Here is a 15937-nt window from a genome sequence, read left to right as displayed (position 1 = left end):
ATCAAGACAATGATTCATTGAAGCCAAGCGCCAGAAAGCCTAATACCTTTTTTTTGGAATGTACAAGAGAGGGGGAAAAACCCACACTTCTTTATATATACTTTGATAAAAGGAAGGGGTCTCTTTTTTAAAAAAAGAATGTCATGCAAGTTATATCAATTGAAATTCCATTCTTCTACCCAAGTGTTAAAGCTTCAGAATATCTTCCTTCCATTGCACCTGACCACCTTAATTAAGGATGCGATAGCAGGGAGAGGTTCCCTTCCATCATCAGTCTTTTTTCACTTCCAAAAACCAATGAGGAGACAGATAGAGAAGAACTGGCATGTTCTCCCACACTTTGATTTTGGAGAGGAAGCTGCTGCCGCTGCTGCTGCCTCCCATTGGCCTGTTCTCAATAGCTGTAGTTAACCCGGCCTTCACTTACCTGGTTATCTCCTTTGGACTGCTGCTCCCATCAAGCCCAGCCAACATGGCTGTGATGGTTGGCACTGATGGGAGTTGTAGTCCAAGACATCTGTGAGGCACCATATTAGCAAAGGCTGTGTTGAACTTTTTAATCATTGAGGGGTTTTTTTTTAATATAAAAAATACAATCAAGTGGTATACTGTATAAATTTTATGAGATAAAAAATAATAAAATAAAAGCAGCAGCTTTGCTGCCGCTGCTGCCACCTTTGCAAACTCAATAATGTAGCAGCAGTAATGAAAAATCAGCATCCGTTTCTTTCTTCTCCAAATGTGTGTGTGTGTGTGTGTGTGTGTGTGTGTGTGTGTGTGTTTATCGGGAAATTGTGCATCATTCCCTGAAAGCCTCATCTGTTTGCTCCTGTGTCACTAGTTGAACTAACAGCTGGTGGAAGGAAACCTTCTTTTTCTCAGAATACCATGCATTGGCTCATTAGATGGGCAGTGTGTGAACACAGCAACCAGCAGGTTGGGTTATCCTTTCTTTGATTTTCCTTTCTGATCTCCATATTTACAAATTAATCCAGTCATTTGTGGGGTTGTTCGACAGTCTGGTGGTGTCCCTCTGTTAAGAAATTGCTAAACCAGAGCAAATTAAGCTGCTTAAAGAGCGCATTAGTGAGTGATCAAATATACTTTCCTGTGTAAAGATCACTCGCATCATGTTATGATGTTTCCAGTTTCATTGTGATGGATCTGAAATGGCGAAGAAAGAATTGTAAGGTCTTCTGCCCCCTTTCCTTCCTCTTGTTTCCTGCTCCTTCCACTGCCATACCTTCCATACTTTTACTGCTTCCTTGTTCTGTCCAATTTGAAGAGTCCTCCAGATAGCATTTGGTGCCTAGTACCTACGATAAGGTGAAGTTCCTGTTTTTTATGAAACAGAAAGAAGCCAAGTCTTCTGGGTTAAGCAGAGGGAGAAAATGTAGCCTAGAAAGGTTCCTGAGATCTAGTAAGCGTTGTACTTTGTCTCCCTTTCCCTCACATCTTCTGCTTTCTGCCCAGTCCTTCAATCAAAGTTGTTTGTGTCCTAGCCTCACATCAAGCTATTTTCTCCATGAACGATAAGAACGTAAGAATGTAAGAAAAGACCTGCTCGATCAGGCCAAGGACCCATTTAACCCGGGCCCCTGTTTCCACAGCAGCCAGCCAGATGCTCATGGGAAACCTCCAAGTGGAGACAAAATGTAATTGCATCTGGCCCAGCAACCAGCAGTCAAAGGCAAAATGCCTCCACCGTTGGAGATAGAGCATAGCAATTGTGGCTAGTAGCCATGGATAATCCTTCACAAATATGTCTAATTCTCTTTTAAAGTCATCCAAGTTGGTGGCTATCACGGTCTCTTGTAAATGTTTTGTGCGGTCTCTCTCTGCTTCTGCTAAAGTTGACAGAACTCTCTTACCTGACCCATCCTCTTTCTCCCCCATATTAAACTTGTATTTCTCTTTGCACCTCTCCCTAAAGGTGTGGTGTGGTGTAGTGGTTAAGAGCGGTAGTCTCGTAATCTGGGGAACCGGGTTCGCGTCTCCGCTCCTCCACATGCAGCTGCTGGGTGACCTTGGGCCAGTCACACTTCTCTGAAGTCTCTCAGCCCCACTCACCTCACAGAGTGTTTGTTGTGGGGGAGGAAGGGAAAGGAGAATGTTAACTGCTTTGAGACTCCTTCGGGTAGTGATAAAGTGGGATATCAAATCCAAACTCTTCTTCCCTAGCTCCCTTCCCTCCCACAACTCCCCCTTCTTCCACAGCAATATCTGTGGAACAAGATGCAAAATTATACTGGGGAAATTGTGTCGGCTGTCAAGAAACAAGTAACCATGATTGATAGCATGAATCCCTTCTGTAACTTATTTTCAACTAACCTCATGTTTGACAAATACAAATGCCTTTCGTAAGTAAGGATTGTTGTTATACTTCATAGGCATCAAAATGTTTGGTGCTTGAGGGCTGTTATTTGTGAGTGGGGGTGGGTTTGTGGGGGTTTTTAGGATCATGTACAATCAGTAGGAGACAGGAGTTCCAAATCTATAACTAGTAGAAGACAAGAGCACACAAGGCATTACAAATACTGCCAAATTATAGGACCTCCCTCAGGTGGCAAGTGGGGTTTCTCCAACTATCACAGAGAAGCCTATCTGGTAGCAGAAGAGTTCAAGCAGAAGAGTTAGCAAGCCTGTATGTTTCATTAATCAAATGTTACTTGTTTGTCCACACATGGAACTACAAGGGTATGACATTTGAGATTTTTTATCCAAAGTTGTCGTATGTAGTGAGGGATATTGCCCTGCACCTTAGTTACCTGAATTCCAGGGAATTTGCTAGAAACACCGAGTTCCAATGTAGGTTCAAAATAAATTTGCATCTGTATACATCATCAAAACGTGGTTGAAATACAAAATGGCTTTGTGATTTGAAATAGTCATACCTTGGAAGCCGAATGGAATCCATTCCGGAAGTCTGTTCAACTTCCAAAATGTTCAGAAACCAAGGCACGCCTTTCGATTGGAAGCCACTGAAGCCACGCCGGACGTTCGAGTTCCAAAGAACGTTTGCAAACCAGAAGACTCACTTCCAGGTTTGCGGCGTTTGGGAGCCAAAACGTACGACTGTATGAAGATGCAGGATTACAGGATAGAACAATAGCCACGGGCCCCCACAGTGCCTGGACCAACAGCTTGACTTGTTTTATGATACAGGCAGAGTCAAGAAACATTGCTGTATAAGGATCAGGGCGTGGTGTTAGGGATCTGGAAGGCTGAAATGAAGACCTAGATGAACCAGAAGTGGATCTAGGCTAGAAAAATTTCTTAAGTCTCCCTGTTCTTATAATAGGGAATCTTTGGGGCTATTAATGGGAGATGGTGGGCTGTGGTGACTTACGCTGAAGAGACAGGGATGGCTCTGTGTTGTGGGTAGGCATGAGTGGTGCTGTCACTGGTTGACTTTGGAAGCTGTTGATGGAGGTGGTATTGATACGTGCTTAGATTTTATCAATTTTTGTTCTTGCGTATTTGTTCCTTTGACACCTCTGTGTGTGTGTGACAGTATCAACATTCTTGTTTGGTTGTTGACATTTGAGTAGCGAGTTATTCCAGTGTTTTGACATTGTGTTGTTGTTTCTAACCTTCTTTTGTGACGAGAAGGAAAAGGGAAGAAAGCTCCCCACCTACATGTTATGTACCTGAATCACAGCATTTCTGAGGGATGTATTAAAGGAAAGTTTTTGATGAAGGCATTGAAAGCATATCCAGCTATATCTATGTATATAGCATGTATTTGGGCTGTTCATTTTGAATGTATTACTGTTTAGCTTATTGTAAATTTCAATCCATTTTTGCATGGGTAAATAACTTTATTTTAGGAGCAGCATTCTGGTTATTAGTCAATGGAAGACAATCCAACACAGAATTAACAATTTGTGATTGTGAATTTTGAAGCATACCTCAGTCTATGACCGTTATAAGTTATTATTTGCTTCAGAATGCAAATGCCCTACACACAAGTAATTTGTGAATAGGGCTACGGCCTGTCAAAGTTGCAGAACTAGACATTGTCTTAAAGCAAAAGTCTTTTTGTTCGGCTCTGTTTTTCCTTTTCTTATATGGGAGTGAAACATTGGTTCAGTATTTTTACATCAGGGCTACTATCCTATAATGCAGAAGCTAAGTCTAGCTGTCTGTTGCCTACAAGTGGTGAATGCAGAGTTTGATCTCCGCTAAATGGTTCGATAGATACTTGTTGGGGATATGCCACAAAAATGACTTACTGAATGGGGAGTGGGGGAGAAAGGGAGGCTGTAGGTTGTATCTAATACTACATTTGTGGAGTCCAGCTTGCACCACTGGACTTCGCCTTTCTCTACACTCATTCAAAATCGGCTCTGAAGGGTCCTCCAGATTTTGAGGTATATGGGAAGCAGCAGAAGAGGAAAAATTCCTATGTGCAAGTTGATGTCTGCCACACTAGCTGAGCAGCAGTGTTGGATATGACCTTGTGCATGTCAAGTTAATTACCATATGTTTTCTGCCATCATTTTATGAGCCCCTCTCTGTATAGCCATAAAGCTAACACTTCAAAGGACAGAATTATCTGTCACAACTTTATTAAAAGTTGCAGTTTTTCTTATTCTTTTCAAGGCAGCTTTTGTCAGAGACTCATGGCTATGAACGCCAAGCTCTGTTTTGCCCCCCCCCCCCATCCCAATATGGAAATATATGTAGTATTGCCTAATTAATGCAGTCAGTCTTTTTGTAGATCAGTTTTTATGTGGGCATAAGCGTGGATAGTTTCTTGGGAGGTCTCCAAGAAAAGTCTTCCTCTGAATCATAAGCATCAATCTTGTATCACGTTCTTACCTCTGACTAAGTACTGATTCGAAGCCTTGTGATTTTGAAAGTATGGGGATGACAGACACTAAAGTTTTCCATGTTTCTGTTGTAAGAAATCATATAGGGACATAGGATAAATCAGATGGGAGAGAGTAGCAGGGAGGATATTTATGTGGATAAAAAGGAACTGGGAAACATAACTTTTTGTGATCATAATATACAGTGCAAAGCAAGATGCTTGCAGGCATTTGCTTGTTTTACAGTATTCTATGCATGTTTTCTGGGACGCGGGTGGCGCTGTGGTCTAAACCACAGAGCCTAGGGCTTGCCGATCAGAAGGTCGGCGGTTTGAATCCCTGCGACGGGGTGAGCTCCTGTTGCTCGGTCCCTGCTCCTGCCAACGTAGCACTTCGAAAGCACGTCAAAGTGCAAGTAGATAAATTGGTACCGCTCCGGCGGGAAGGTAAACAGTGTTTCCGTGCGCTGCTCTGGTTTGCCAGAAGCGGCTTAGTCATGCTGGCCACATGACTCGGAAACTGTACATTGGCTCCCTCAGCCAATAAAGCAAGATGAGCGTCACAACCCCAGAGTCGTCCACGACTGGACCTAACGGTCAGGGGTCCCTTTACCTTTACCTTATGCATGTTTTCTACCACCAGGGGAAATGGCAGGAGGGGAAGAAGCTGTTGCAGCCAAGCTGTAAGGACTGTGTGTGTCTCATAAGTATCTTTGGAGAATAAGATAAGGATTAGCATAGGAGAAGCAATGGTGGAAGGGGAGTGAAGGAGAAGCCGGGTTAAACTGGGCAAGTATGTGTAGTTCTTTCAGCTGCATGTGCTTTGGCAGAGTTACAGTAGGGTGGGGCAACTTGGGGTTTCTACCCAAATCTTCATGGAAAAGGTGAGTTCTGAAGAGGGAATTATTCCTGCATTGCAGGGGGTTGGACTAGATGACCCTTGGGATCCCTTCCAACTCTACAGTTCTGTGATTTGAAGGGAATGAGATATGGGTCACCAACTTTAAAGCCATTGGGCACATTTGAATGTTAAGAGAGTGCTAGGCGGTGCCAATCACAAAGTAGCTACTGTGGGGTTCTAGTATAACACAGGGACCACCAAACTGGAAAGGGAGAGGGATAGGATGAAGGAGAGAGGGAAGGAGAAAGAAGATGATGCAGGCATGCCTCCCCCCATCAGCTGCCCCATTGATGGGTAAAAAAAAGTATCAACATCATAATAATATTCTAATAATTTATTATTTATACCCTGCCCATCTGGCTGGGTTTCCCTAGCCACTCTGGGCGGCTTCCAACCAAATATTAACAACAATACAGCATCAAACATTTAAAACTTCCCTAAACAGGTCCGCATTCAGTTGTCTTTTAAAAGTAAAATAGTTGCTTATTGCCTTGACATCTGCTGGGAGGGTGTTCCACAGGGCAGGCACCACTACTGAGAAGGCCCTCTGCCTGATTCCCTGTAACCTTGCAGCAAGGGAACCACCAGAAGGCCCTCGGCGCTGGACCTCAGTGTCCAGGCTGCACAATGGGGGTGGAGATGCTCCTTCAGGTATACTAGACTGAGGCCATTTAGAGCTTTAAAGGTCAGCACCAACACTTTGAATTGTGCTCGGAAACGTACTGCGAGCCAATGAAGATCTTTCAGGACCGGTGTTATATGATCTTGGCGGCCACTCCCAGTCACCAGTCTAGCTGCTTCATCAGCAACTCCTGTGTTCACTCTCTGAGATAAGCTCTTTGCACCTCTCCTCTGTTTAGAATGGAAAGGAAGGAGGGTGTCCAATGGTGACATATGGGTATGAAATATGGGCATGCTTAAGCAGGCATGTTCAATGTTGGAGAGGCTGAGGAAGTGCAAACAGGAACTGAACAAGAAGGGCAAACATTACCTTGTGTATTGTGGATTTCTGAAGGGATATTGACTGAGACATTTCATAGTCACCTTAGACGGTACTGGCAGGCACACCAGCATCTGTGGGCACTAAGTAAGAGGTTTGGAATCAGACAGGGGTTCTTAGAAGTAGTTCTAAGAATGTGGTGCAGAAAGGGTGGAATCTTTTGAGGATGTAGGAGACCTTTAAATGGTTGAGGACTGTGGAGTCAGAGGACAGAAGATTACCGCACATAAATGTATATGATGGCAGAATGCCTAAAACAGGCTTCCTCAACCTCGGCCTGCCAGATGTTTTTGGCCTACAACTCCCATGATCCCTAACTAGCAGGACCACTGGTCAGGGATGATGGGACTTGTAGTCTCAAAACATCTGGAGGGTTGAGGTTGAGGAGGCCTGGCCTAAAATATTCTGGAGGAAGGTGCACATCAATTGACCCATGTAGAAAGACTCTAACATGAAATCTTGACAACAGCCTACTAGACAGTGTTCTGACTGGTTTTGGTGGTAAGCTTCCCAGGTAAATGGTTTCAGAATGATGCTATAAGGCGAAATTGGCTGGCTAAGGATGATAGGGGCAAAGCCAACAGCCAAATCAATCAGTGGTTTATCTTTTTAAAAGGCGACAGAAATAAAAGCAGGCTGTTTGATTCAGTACTCTTAACAACAAAAGATCAATGTCTACATAGAACAAGCTGACTGTTATAGATAAGGTGACAGTCACAAAGGCAACTTTGATGGACCTGAAGAGAGTGGGCCATATAAATCACTTCATTCACCAAATGAAGGCTCATTCTGAGCATTGTGCGAGGAACATATAAAATGAATCTTCAAGTACTGTGCTTATTTTTTATTCTAGTTAAAGGAGCTCTGGAAATATGTCATCTATATAATTTTCACTGGGGAAACTATCTGCATACCTTTTTTAAAAAGAGAGAGAGACTCAATTTGTGCTCCTTAGCGCGCTAATATGGAAGTACCTCCAGTAAGAATTATTTTCTAGTAAACATGAACAGGATCAGGCTATTAGGATCACAGACAAAGGCCAAAGAATTAGAAATGATGCTCAAATGCATATGAGAGCATCAGATACATCTGTAGGATCTGTAGGTTCAAACTAGATGCAAAATTAGGGACGCGGGTGGTGCTGTGGGTTAAACTACAGAGCCTAGGACTTGCCGATCAGAAGGTCGGCGGTTCGAATCCCTGCGACAGGGTGAGCTCCCGTTGCTCAGTCCCTGCTCCTGCCAACCTAGCAGTTCGAAAGCACCTCAAAGTGCAAGTAGATAAATAGGTACTGCTCCGGTGGGAAGGTAAACGGCATTTCTGTGTGCTGCTCTGGTTCACCAGAAGCGGCTTAGTCATGCTGGCCACATGACCCGGAAGCTGTACGCCGGCTCCCTCGGCCAATAAAGTGAGATGAGCGCTGCAACCCCAGAGTTGGTCACGACTGGACCTAATGGTCAGGGGTCCCTTTACCTTTAGATGCAAAATTAACCATGTCTTTGAATTCTGTGCTTGGAATTTTTTTTCTTCTTTTTTTAAAATGATCAGAAAGACCTGGTCTGGATCTGAACCACGATACAGAGATCTGTAGATGAAAATGATCCTCTTTCCTGAAGCTGCTATTTGAAGCAAATTGTAGCTTGGAGGGGGGGGGGGACTGCCATGAGGCAAAAAATTAAGTCTTTTCTTCTTGTGCCAAGTTCCTGATCTGGATTCAGCATTCTCTGGCTGTTCTTGGTTTAAAAAGCCATGAAAAAGAATCTGAAGGATTCAAAGTCAAGGTTGATAACATGTGTAGTTTACTTTTCTGGTTTTCAACAAGTACAGCTGTGATGCCTTCTAGGTCACAGGCTGTGTGCACGGCATACATTTAAAACTCATTTAAATCACCTATTATCACATGACTCCCCCACCCCAATCTTGGGAACTGTAGTTTTAAAAAGGGTGCTGGAGATTGTAGCTCTGTGAGGAGTAAACTACAGTTACCAGGGTTCTTTGGGAGAAGTAATATGCTCTCAGTGTGTGGTGTTGTACACAGACAGAGTCATTGAATCATACCCAATGGACTTTGCTATGGAGAGTAAGGGCCTAGACATGGATAAACCTTCTGAATCAATTAAAGCACTAGTTGGATCCTGAACAAAATGACATTAATAAGTGGGTAAAACTAATGCAGTATTATCAAAATCATTAATGATAGGACCTACTTTATTTGCTTGGGGGGGCAGACCTCAAAGTAAATTGTGACACGAATGAAATGTATGCACTAGTGAATATACAAAAGAGATATTTTCAGTATTCTTGGAAGGATCTCTAGAAATGTTAAAATGAAAGTTATGACTCTGCCATTTTTCTCATGCAAAGAATAATAGAATCAGGTGTGATGCAGTTGCTGAGGGCACAATAACCCCTTGGCATTAGCTCTGTGACCTCACTTCTGCAGCACTGATGCAACATCTGCCTTCAGCCAAGGATTGCCAGCCATCTTTTTTGGTGCCTAGACAGGGGAGGGGAGGGGGTCCAAAGTAACAGCCGCTCATATGCCCTGTAGAGCCCTGAAAGCCAACAATCACTGCTTAGTGTAAGGGGGTCGAAGGGCAAGTTGAGCAGAGCTGGGCACATCTGTCCCACTTGCCAAGTCCAGAGGGCTGCTTTAGCTGACGAAGAGCAAATGATTGCTTGTGCTATGGCAGCTGAGTATGTTCAATGGATCTGGCTGGCTGGCTACAGAGGATCAAGATCTGGAATCCTGGCTGCTGTTCTGCACGTAGCGTGGTAAGGCCGCTGCTGTTTACTGTGACAGATACTCACTCTCTCCCTTTTATAAACATGGATGTATACATTTAAAGTGCTTTCAGACCACTGTGAGCAATAATGGCTTCTCCCTAAGAATATTCAGAAATGTAGTTTATCAAGGATGCTGAGACTTGTTAGGAGATGTCTAACCCTCCCCCCCCCCACTCCCAGCTACAATTCCCAGAGTTCCCTGGGAAGAGGGATCTATTGCTAAACCACTCTGGGAATTGCAGAGAGGAATAGGAATCTTCTAGCAACTTCAGCGTCCTAAAGAAACAGCAGTGGTACTGCTTTAATTGTGCAGATGGGGCCACGGCATGCTACAATTACGACATATTTTCATTGTGAACATACAGTTTTGGGAAAGCAGTTTACCGTCTGCTTATTAAATGGTTCTTATAAAACTTGGGTCACTTTCCAGTTTTTAAGAATTTTCCTGCATGTTTAATGTGAGCTTATTTTGTAAAGTGGTGACATTGTGCTTCACTTTCCCAGCAAACTGAACTTAATAGTGTCCATTCCTAAATAATATTGAATTTAGCTCTCTGCCCCTCCTCCACCCCACATTTCATCCCTATCTATAATATTGATGAGTATATAGGGTTTATTTTTAGGCAGATTTTTGGAACAAAGCTTATATTTCTTACCTTGAAAAGGTAAAACAACAACAAAAGAATATTGATATTGTTAGACCTGCATGTTATATGTACACTTTAAGCTTGTTAGTCAAAGGGCATTTGGGCTAGAAGTCTAAAATGGTTTACTCTAGAGCAGCCTCCACTGAGGAGGTTTGATATGTGTGGCTCAATGATTAAATCTTACGAGCGGTTTGCAACTGAGTAGACCCACTGAAATTCATTAATGCGACAAAGTTAGGTCCAATAATTTCTTTGTAGGTCTACTCTAAAACTTTGTTGAATACCTCCTCAGGTGTCCTATCACAGTCTGTATAGCCATTCTCCAGAAGCACACATACACACTGTAAACACAGGGTAACATTTTCCCGCTGAGTGTTTCTCTTTAAACGTGAAAAATCAGTTTTGCGAATTTTGAAAAGGAAAGAGCTGATAGTGCTATTCCCGCACCCCACTTTTTTGTAAATATTCATTGTGCCAAATCCTGACTGTTTTGTTTGAACTCAAGTGAGTTTAAAGGGCAGTTTGAATGTGCCTTATGAGACTAAAACTCTCGGGAGTGAGGTGGAATTAAGATTTGTACAGAGTCCCTTGGATCGTGATCTAAATTTCTAAACCTTTGCAAGCAGCAAGAAATAATTTCACCAATGCATTGTAAATTTCTGCCAGACAGTTTAGCAGTAACATAAAAAAGAAAGAGCATTTTAAAACATGTGTGGACAAAAGCTACTTGTTCCAGGTTATGAAAATTTAATGTTTGCATCAAATAAAAAAGCATTTTATCTTGTAAAGTGGAGAAAGCATAATTATTATTGTGTTATAAATTTTATTTCTTTCATGAATATGTCTAAAAAGTGCAAAAATATATAAATCATTTGTATATCAACGTCTGCAAGGCTTGGCTCAGCCAATAAACTTGGTTGCATAACAAATTTTGGCATGATGTGTTTGTGTGACTTCAAGATTCATAATGCTCTTAAGTGTGTGAGTTGTCAGCAAGTACTGTGCGCAGAATAGTCTTGAATGTTGATAGCAACACACATTGATTTGGGCCCCATCTGTACTATGCAGTACATTTAAAGCAGCAGCATACCACTTTAATCAGCTGTGACATCCTGCCCAAAGAATTCTGGGAGTTGTAGTTTTTTGAGGGTGCGCTCTCTTCCCCTCACAGACCTACAGTTCTCAAAGTAGTTTATCAGTCACTTCCTCTTCCCAGAGACCTCTGTGAATTGTAGCTCTGTGAGGGAAATAAGGGTGCTGAGCTTTGTTAGGAGACCCTAACAAGCTAAAGCTCCCAGGATTCTCTGGGGGAAGTCATGACTGCTTCAAGTGGTTTGAGGATCCTTTAAATGTATAGTGCAGATAGGGCCGTGGATATGGGGTACAATCTAGGCAGATGTTTTCTTGTGCATGCCCTGTTAAAAATGAATGGGACCGACATAATGACTTTGCGGTGTTCTTGCACAACTCCCATTTGTTGCAGTTGGCCTTGTGCAGGAGAACTCCTCTGCGGGATCATGACCTTGAACAGTAAACCCCACATTCCTGTTTACTCTAAAGTCATCAGAACTAAACTATAAGCATATTGCATACAAGTAATGGTTTTCTGGAGTTTTCAATCAATACTGTAATAACCTGTTTGCTCTACAATCAGCAATATGTTCTTACTATGCTAATCTACAATAATTTTTAATTTGCAATGTGAGATTTTAAGACACGCTTTGCAGTAAGGTTAACTGTCGCAGTTGAGTGGAAATGAAAATACATTGATGTTTCTGTCGCATTATTTATATGTGTGTGTGTTGTTTTTAAAGCAAATCCTTTCAATTCAGTGGACTCTCTGTTGCACACTTTTTCAGATGACGGTTGCTGCTGGTACGAGCATTGAGAATAACATTCAAAGGACCATATCCTGCCCTAATGTATGTTCTACATATCTTGGATTTTTGTCTGATTATAAATGCAAAATCTCATTATGTGAATTTGCTCTTCTGTCATCTTACGACATCATGTTCATTCCAGGCATGCTGTGTATTATACTACAAGTGAAGGATCTAAGCTGGTTACTGAATTGCCGTTAAAGCATTTCTCTTATAATTTGACAGCTTTGCTAGTAATGTCTGTGATTACATTGCCACAGTTCTCTCAGAGTTGCTTCCTTCCAGCGCAGTGCTCTCATCATTTGGAACGAAGGATGCAGCACCTCAAGCCCATGTTTATTTAACTTCTATACTTGGCTTGATCACCCAAGGAACTAAAGTTGTTCTTTCTTGGTAAACCTTATTCATAAGCTTGTAGTACAGTAGCAGTCTTTGCATTCTACATAATCCGCTATCACCCCAACAACAGCCACTTGCAGAAAATGAATAAATTTGCATTTATCATATACTGAAATATTCAGGTAGGTAGCCGTGTTGCTCTGACGCAGTCGAAATATATTTAAAAAATTAAAAAAATTTCCAGTAGCACCTGAGAGACCAACTAAGTTTGTTCTTGGTATAAGCTTTCGTGTGCATGCACACTTCTTAGTTAGTCTCTTAAGGTGCTACTGAACAATTTTTTTATATACTGAAATATAACATCTCAGATGTATCCTCTAGGATACTCAATGACTTTGCTTCCTGCTGTTTCCTTCCCACCCCAGCATACACACAACGTAAGAAAATATATATATATATATATATATATATATATATATATATATATATATATGAGAAAACCGGTCAAAATCTGGAACAAAAGTTAATATATTCTTGAATCATTTACATATGTACAGGACAGTTATTTGAATAAGCAGATTTCAATCATCCATAGAAGTCACTATCGGAGCCACCTCTTTGGTTTTATTGGCAGGGCAATCCTATATAGGTCAGGGATGTCCAACAGGTCGATCTTGATCTACTGGTCAATCTCAGGGAGGTTTTGGGAGATCGTAGTCAATCACTGGCTCCTCCATCTGGCCCTGCCCCCTCGCCCCGCCCTCTAAATCGCGATGCCGGAAGACGAAGCTCTCGCTGTGATGCTGACTGTTTCATTAGCGATCTCCTTGTGAGCGCCTTTCCCCCCCATTCCTTCGCCCTGACATCCCCCCATGGGATTTTCCTCCTTAAAAGGGGAGGGCTTTCCTCCCTAAGAAAAGCTCAACAACTTTTGACCTGAAGCCCCCCCCCCAAAGGGGGAGATCACTACCAGTATTTAATTGTGTGAGTAGATCACAATCTCTTAGAAGTTGGCCGTCCCTCCTATAGGTGTTCTGCTCAGATGTCAGCCCCACTGAATTCTATGGAGCTAATGCCTGATTAGTGGGTAACCTCTGCACCCTTGCTTGGGAGTATGCTCCACTGAACTCATTGGGTCTAAGTAAACAAGCCCAGGACAGTACTGTAACTAGGGACATTTTGGGCTTTTTAAGCATACAAACCTAGGGCCCAGTTATATCGTAAGCATTTTTCAGTTGTAGTCTTCATTCCTTTTGTGCTGACTTTAAACCATGCTGCCACAGGCTGAGGTGGCTGTGTAACTGATGTGGGACAATCACTGAGAACACCCTATTATGAGTGCCCACCAACAAAATATTCTTCATATAGAGGAACTTACGGAGGAATTCTGATGCAAATCTCAGGCTAGTATGGGTGAAGTTGTTTCCTTAAGTAACCAGAATCCAGTTTCTAGAAAGCTTAGTATGTAGCAGTAACGATAACGAAGAGTCTTGTGGCATAAACTTTTGTGGATTAGGGCATCGTATGCATGAAGTCTTGTCTTCAGCTGGCACATATATGCATACATGTTAATCCCATACATGGGTATAGAGAAAAAATAGTAAACAGGGAAAAAATGGTAAACATTCTATATATAGTTTAAGATAGGCAAAGTTACCATTCACAACAAAAGTATTTTAAGTTATTTAACTTAACAATATCAGGTTTATTATGTTAACACACATAGTGGGACATTGTCTCTGTTGAAGCCTAAAAATTGATAGATGAATGGCCACTCTCAGGTCAGCAGTGGAATGTCTTGGGTAATTAAAATTTTCCAGAACTGATTTCTAAGTGTTTCCCCTCTATGATGTCAGATTTGTGTCTATATATTCTTTTGCATAGAAACTTACCTGTTTGTCCTATATAGGAAGCAGAAAAGCTTTGCTGGCAGGTAATAACATATTAAAAAGATGGGCCGATAACTGTTGCAAATTATGTTACTTGATCCTGTAACAGCATTATTAACAGCATCTGGGTTTGTTGCAGAGTCTGGTCTCTCTCTTTGCTAGGTGGCCTGTTGTTAATAATGTTGTTGTAATATAGATCAGATTTGGGGTGATCAGAAGAACTCCATACTTGGGCGTACTTAGTTGTCAACAATATGCTAGCAAAAGCTGTTAGTTCTTTTACAGGCATTCTTTGAAAGTGGTCTTCATTGCAGACCTCAATTCACCACCTCTCCTATGTCTATTCAGTTTTATTAATTATTAGTCCTATTAGTGGATATTCTTTGCATGAGAAAAGCTGGACTATGAAATGAAAACTAAAGCACTTAAGTATTCTCTTTCCCAAGTAATATTGGGCATGTACCCCTAAATAGTGAGAGGCACCATTCTGGAATTTTGTATTTCACAGACTGTTATAGTATTGGAAAACCTGATCAGATTTTCCTTGGTCTCTAAGACTGGGTTCCTTTTTTCTAAGTACCATATGAATTCCCTGCAATTTTATTTTTATTCACTTTAATGTAGTTTTATACTACTGCATTACTAGCTTTATGCTTTTTTCTTTAAATGATAGTGTTCCCTTTTTTTAATGTTGTACAACTTAAATTTGCTATTCATTAGTACCAACTCTTTCCCCTCTGTCATACCACAGTCCTTTTCAGAAATGAATCTATATGTACTGAATATGTGCAGGATCATGGCAGCACACTCTGCCCCTGAGCTTGGGTGCCTTCATTTCCTGGTTGAAATAGAGCCTACAGATGTATGCAACTCTGTGTAATATAGGGAGCTCTGCAAAAACAGTGTTCAATATGGAGACGAGCCCAGACTGCTTAAGGCATAATGCTAAACCATTGTCTAGGCAAGTCTCAGACTCTCCTCCTCCAGTGCTCCCACAAGGAGGAGCTTGCACAGTTTCAATTCTGTGGCAGATTAACCGATAGCCTGCTGTGTTGTCCCAAACCCTCACAAATTCTGGCTAAGCCCTAACAACGGCTAGTGAAGCATGCCAATTTCAAACCATTGTTTTAAGCAACCGGCTTATCAAAATATAGTTAAGGTAAACCACAGTTTAGGTGACATACTAAACTGTGGTTGATCAAGATCAAAAGATTCTAATCTGTTCCTTACAGCTATGCTGGAGGACAAGGGAGGCATTGGATTAACTAATCTGAAATAAGGACTACTCCGCTTCAATTTTCACCATGGCCAATTCAGATCTAAAATCCCCCATGCTAGAAAGCTCTATGCAGTAACCACAGTGGGTTTGGTAGGGTTTATCGCAGATAATGGACTCCAATTTTTGTGTTTGTTTTTTAGATGAACAATGCAGACCAATGCAGCTACTGTTCTGGAAAACAGGTGAAAGTAATTCCTTTCTGTTTTTAGTGCAATATATATATATATATATACACACACATACACACATTCACATGGAAGAAACCTAATAATTTGGTCTCAAATAGCAAGGGTTGGGTGGAGAGAGTAATGTATACCACATAGAAAGTAAGGGAAACACTTTAAAGCAAACCAGGGCTGGATCTGGACGCATCAAAGGACCGTGTCAGTTTAAAGCATTGTA

At 41.7% G+C, this 15937-nt stretch overlaps 1 protein-coding gene and 1 long non-coding RNA gene across 11 annotated transcripts in view; one reads left to right on the top strand and one right to left on the bottom strand.

Annotated features, from left to right (window-relative positions):
- The window catches only part of PPFIA2 (PTPRF interacting protein alpha 2), a 273126-nt gene that overhangs the window by 128770 nt on the left and 128419 nt on the right, over nt 1–15937 (top strand). For 5 of the 10 annotated variants that reach the window (XM_083573298.1, XM_083573295.1, XM_083573301.1 and 2 more), the window contains 2 exons: nt 12008–12070; nt 15676–15717. In XM_083573298.1, coding sequence (XP_083429424.1) covers nt 12008–12070; nt 15676–15717 — 105 coding nt within the window. Of the gene's footprint in view, nt 1–9152; nt 9490–12007; nt 12071–15675; nt 15718–15937 lie in introns of those variants that run through there. The other 5 variants (XM_083573299.1, XM_083573302.1, XM_083573305.1 and 2 more) reach the window with 3 other exon arrangements.
- Nucleotides 617–6799, bottom strand: LOC310743246. The gene is made up of 3 exons (XR_014538895.1): nt 6706–6799; nt 1244–1398; nt 617–1164 (listed from the first exon to the last, which is right to left on the bottom strand). It is a non-coding gene; the product is annotated as an uncharacterized lncRNA (long non-coding RNA).

The sequence above is a fragment of the Podarcis filfolensis genome (assembly GCF_964270895.1).
Source record: "Podarcis filfolensis genome assembly, chromosome: 10".
In the NCBI taxonomy this organism is placed as follows: Eukaryota; Metazoa; Chordata; class Lepidosauria; order Squamata; family Lacertidae; genus Podarcis; species Podarcis filfolensis.
Note: the sequence above shows the minus strand (reverse complement) of the source record. Positions and strands in the feature narration are given on the sequence as shown.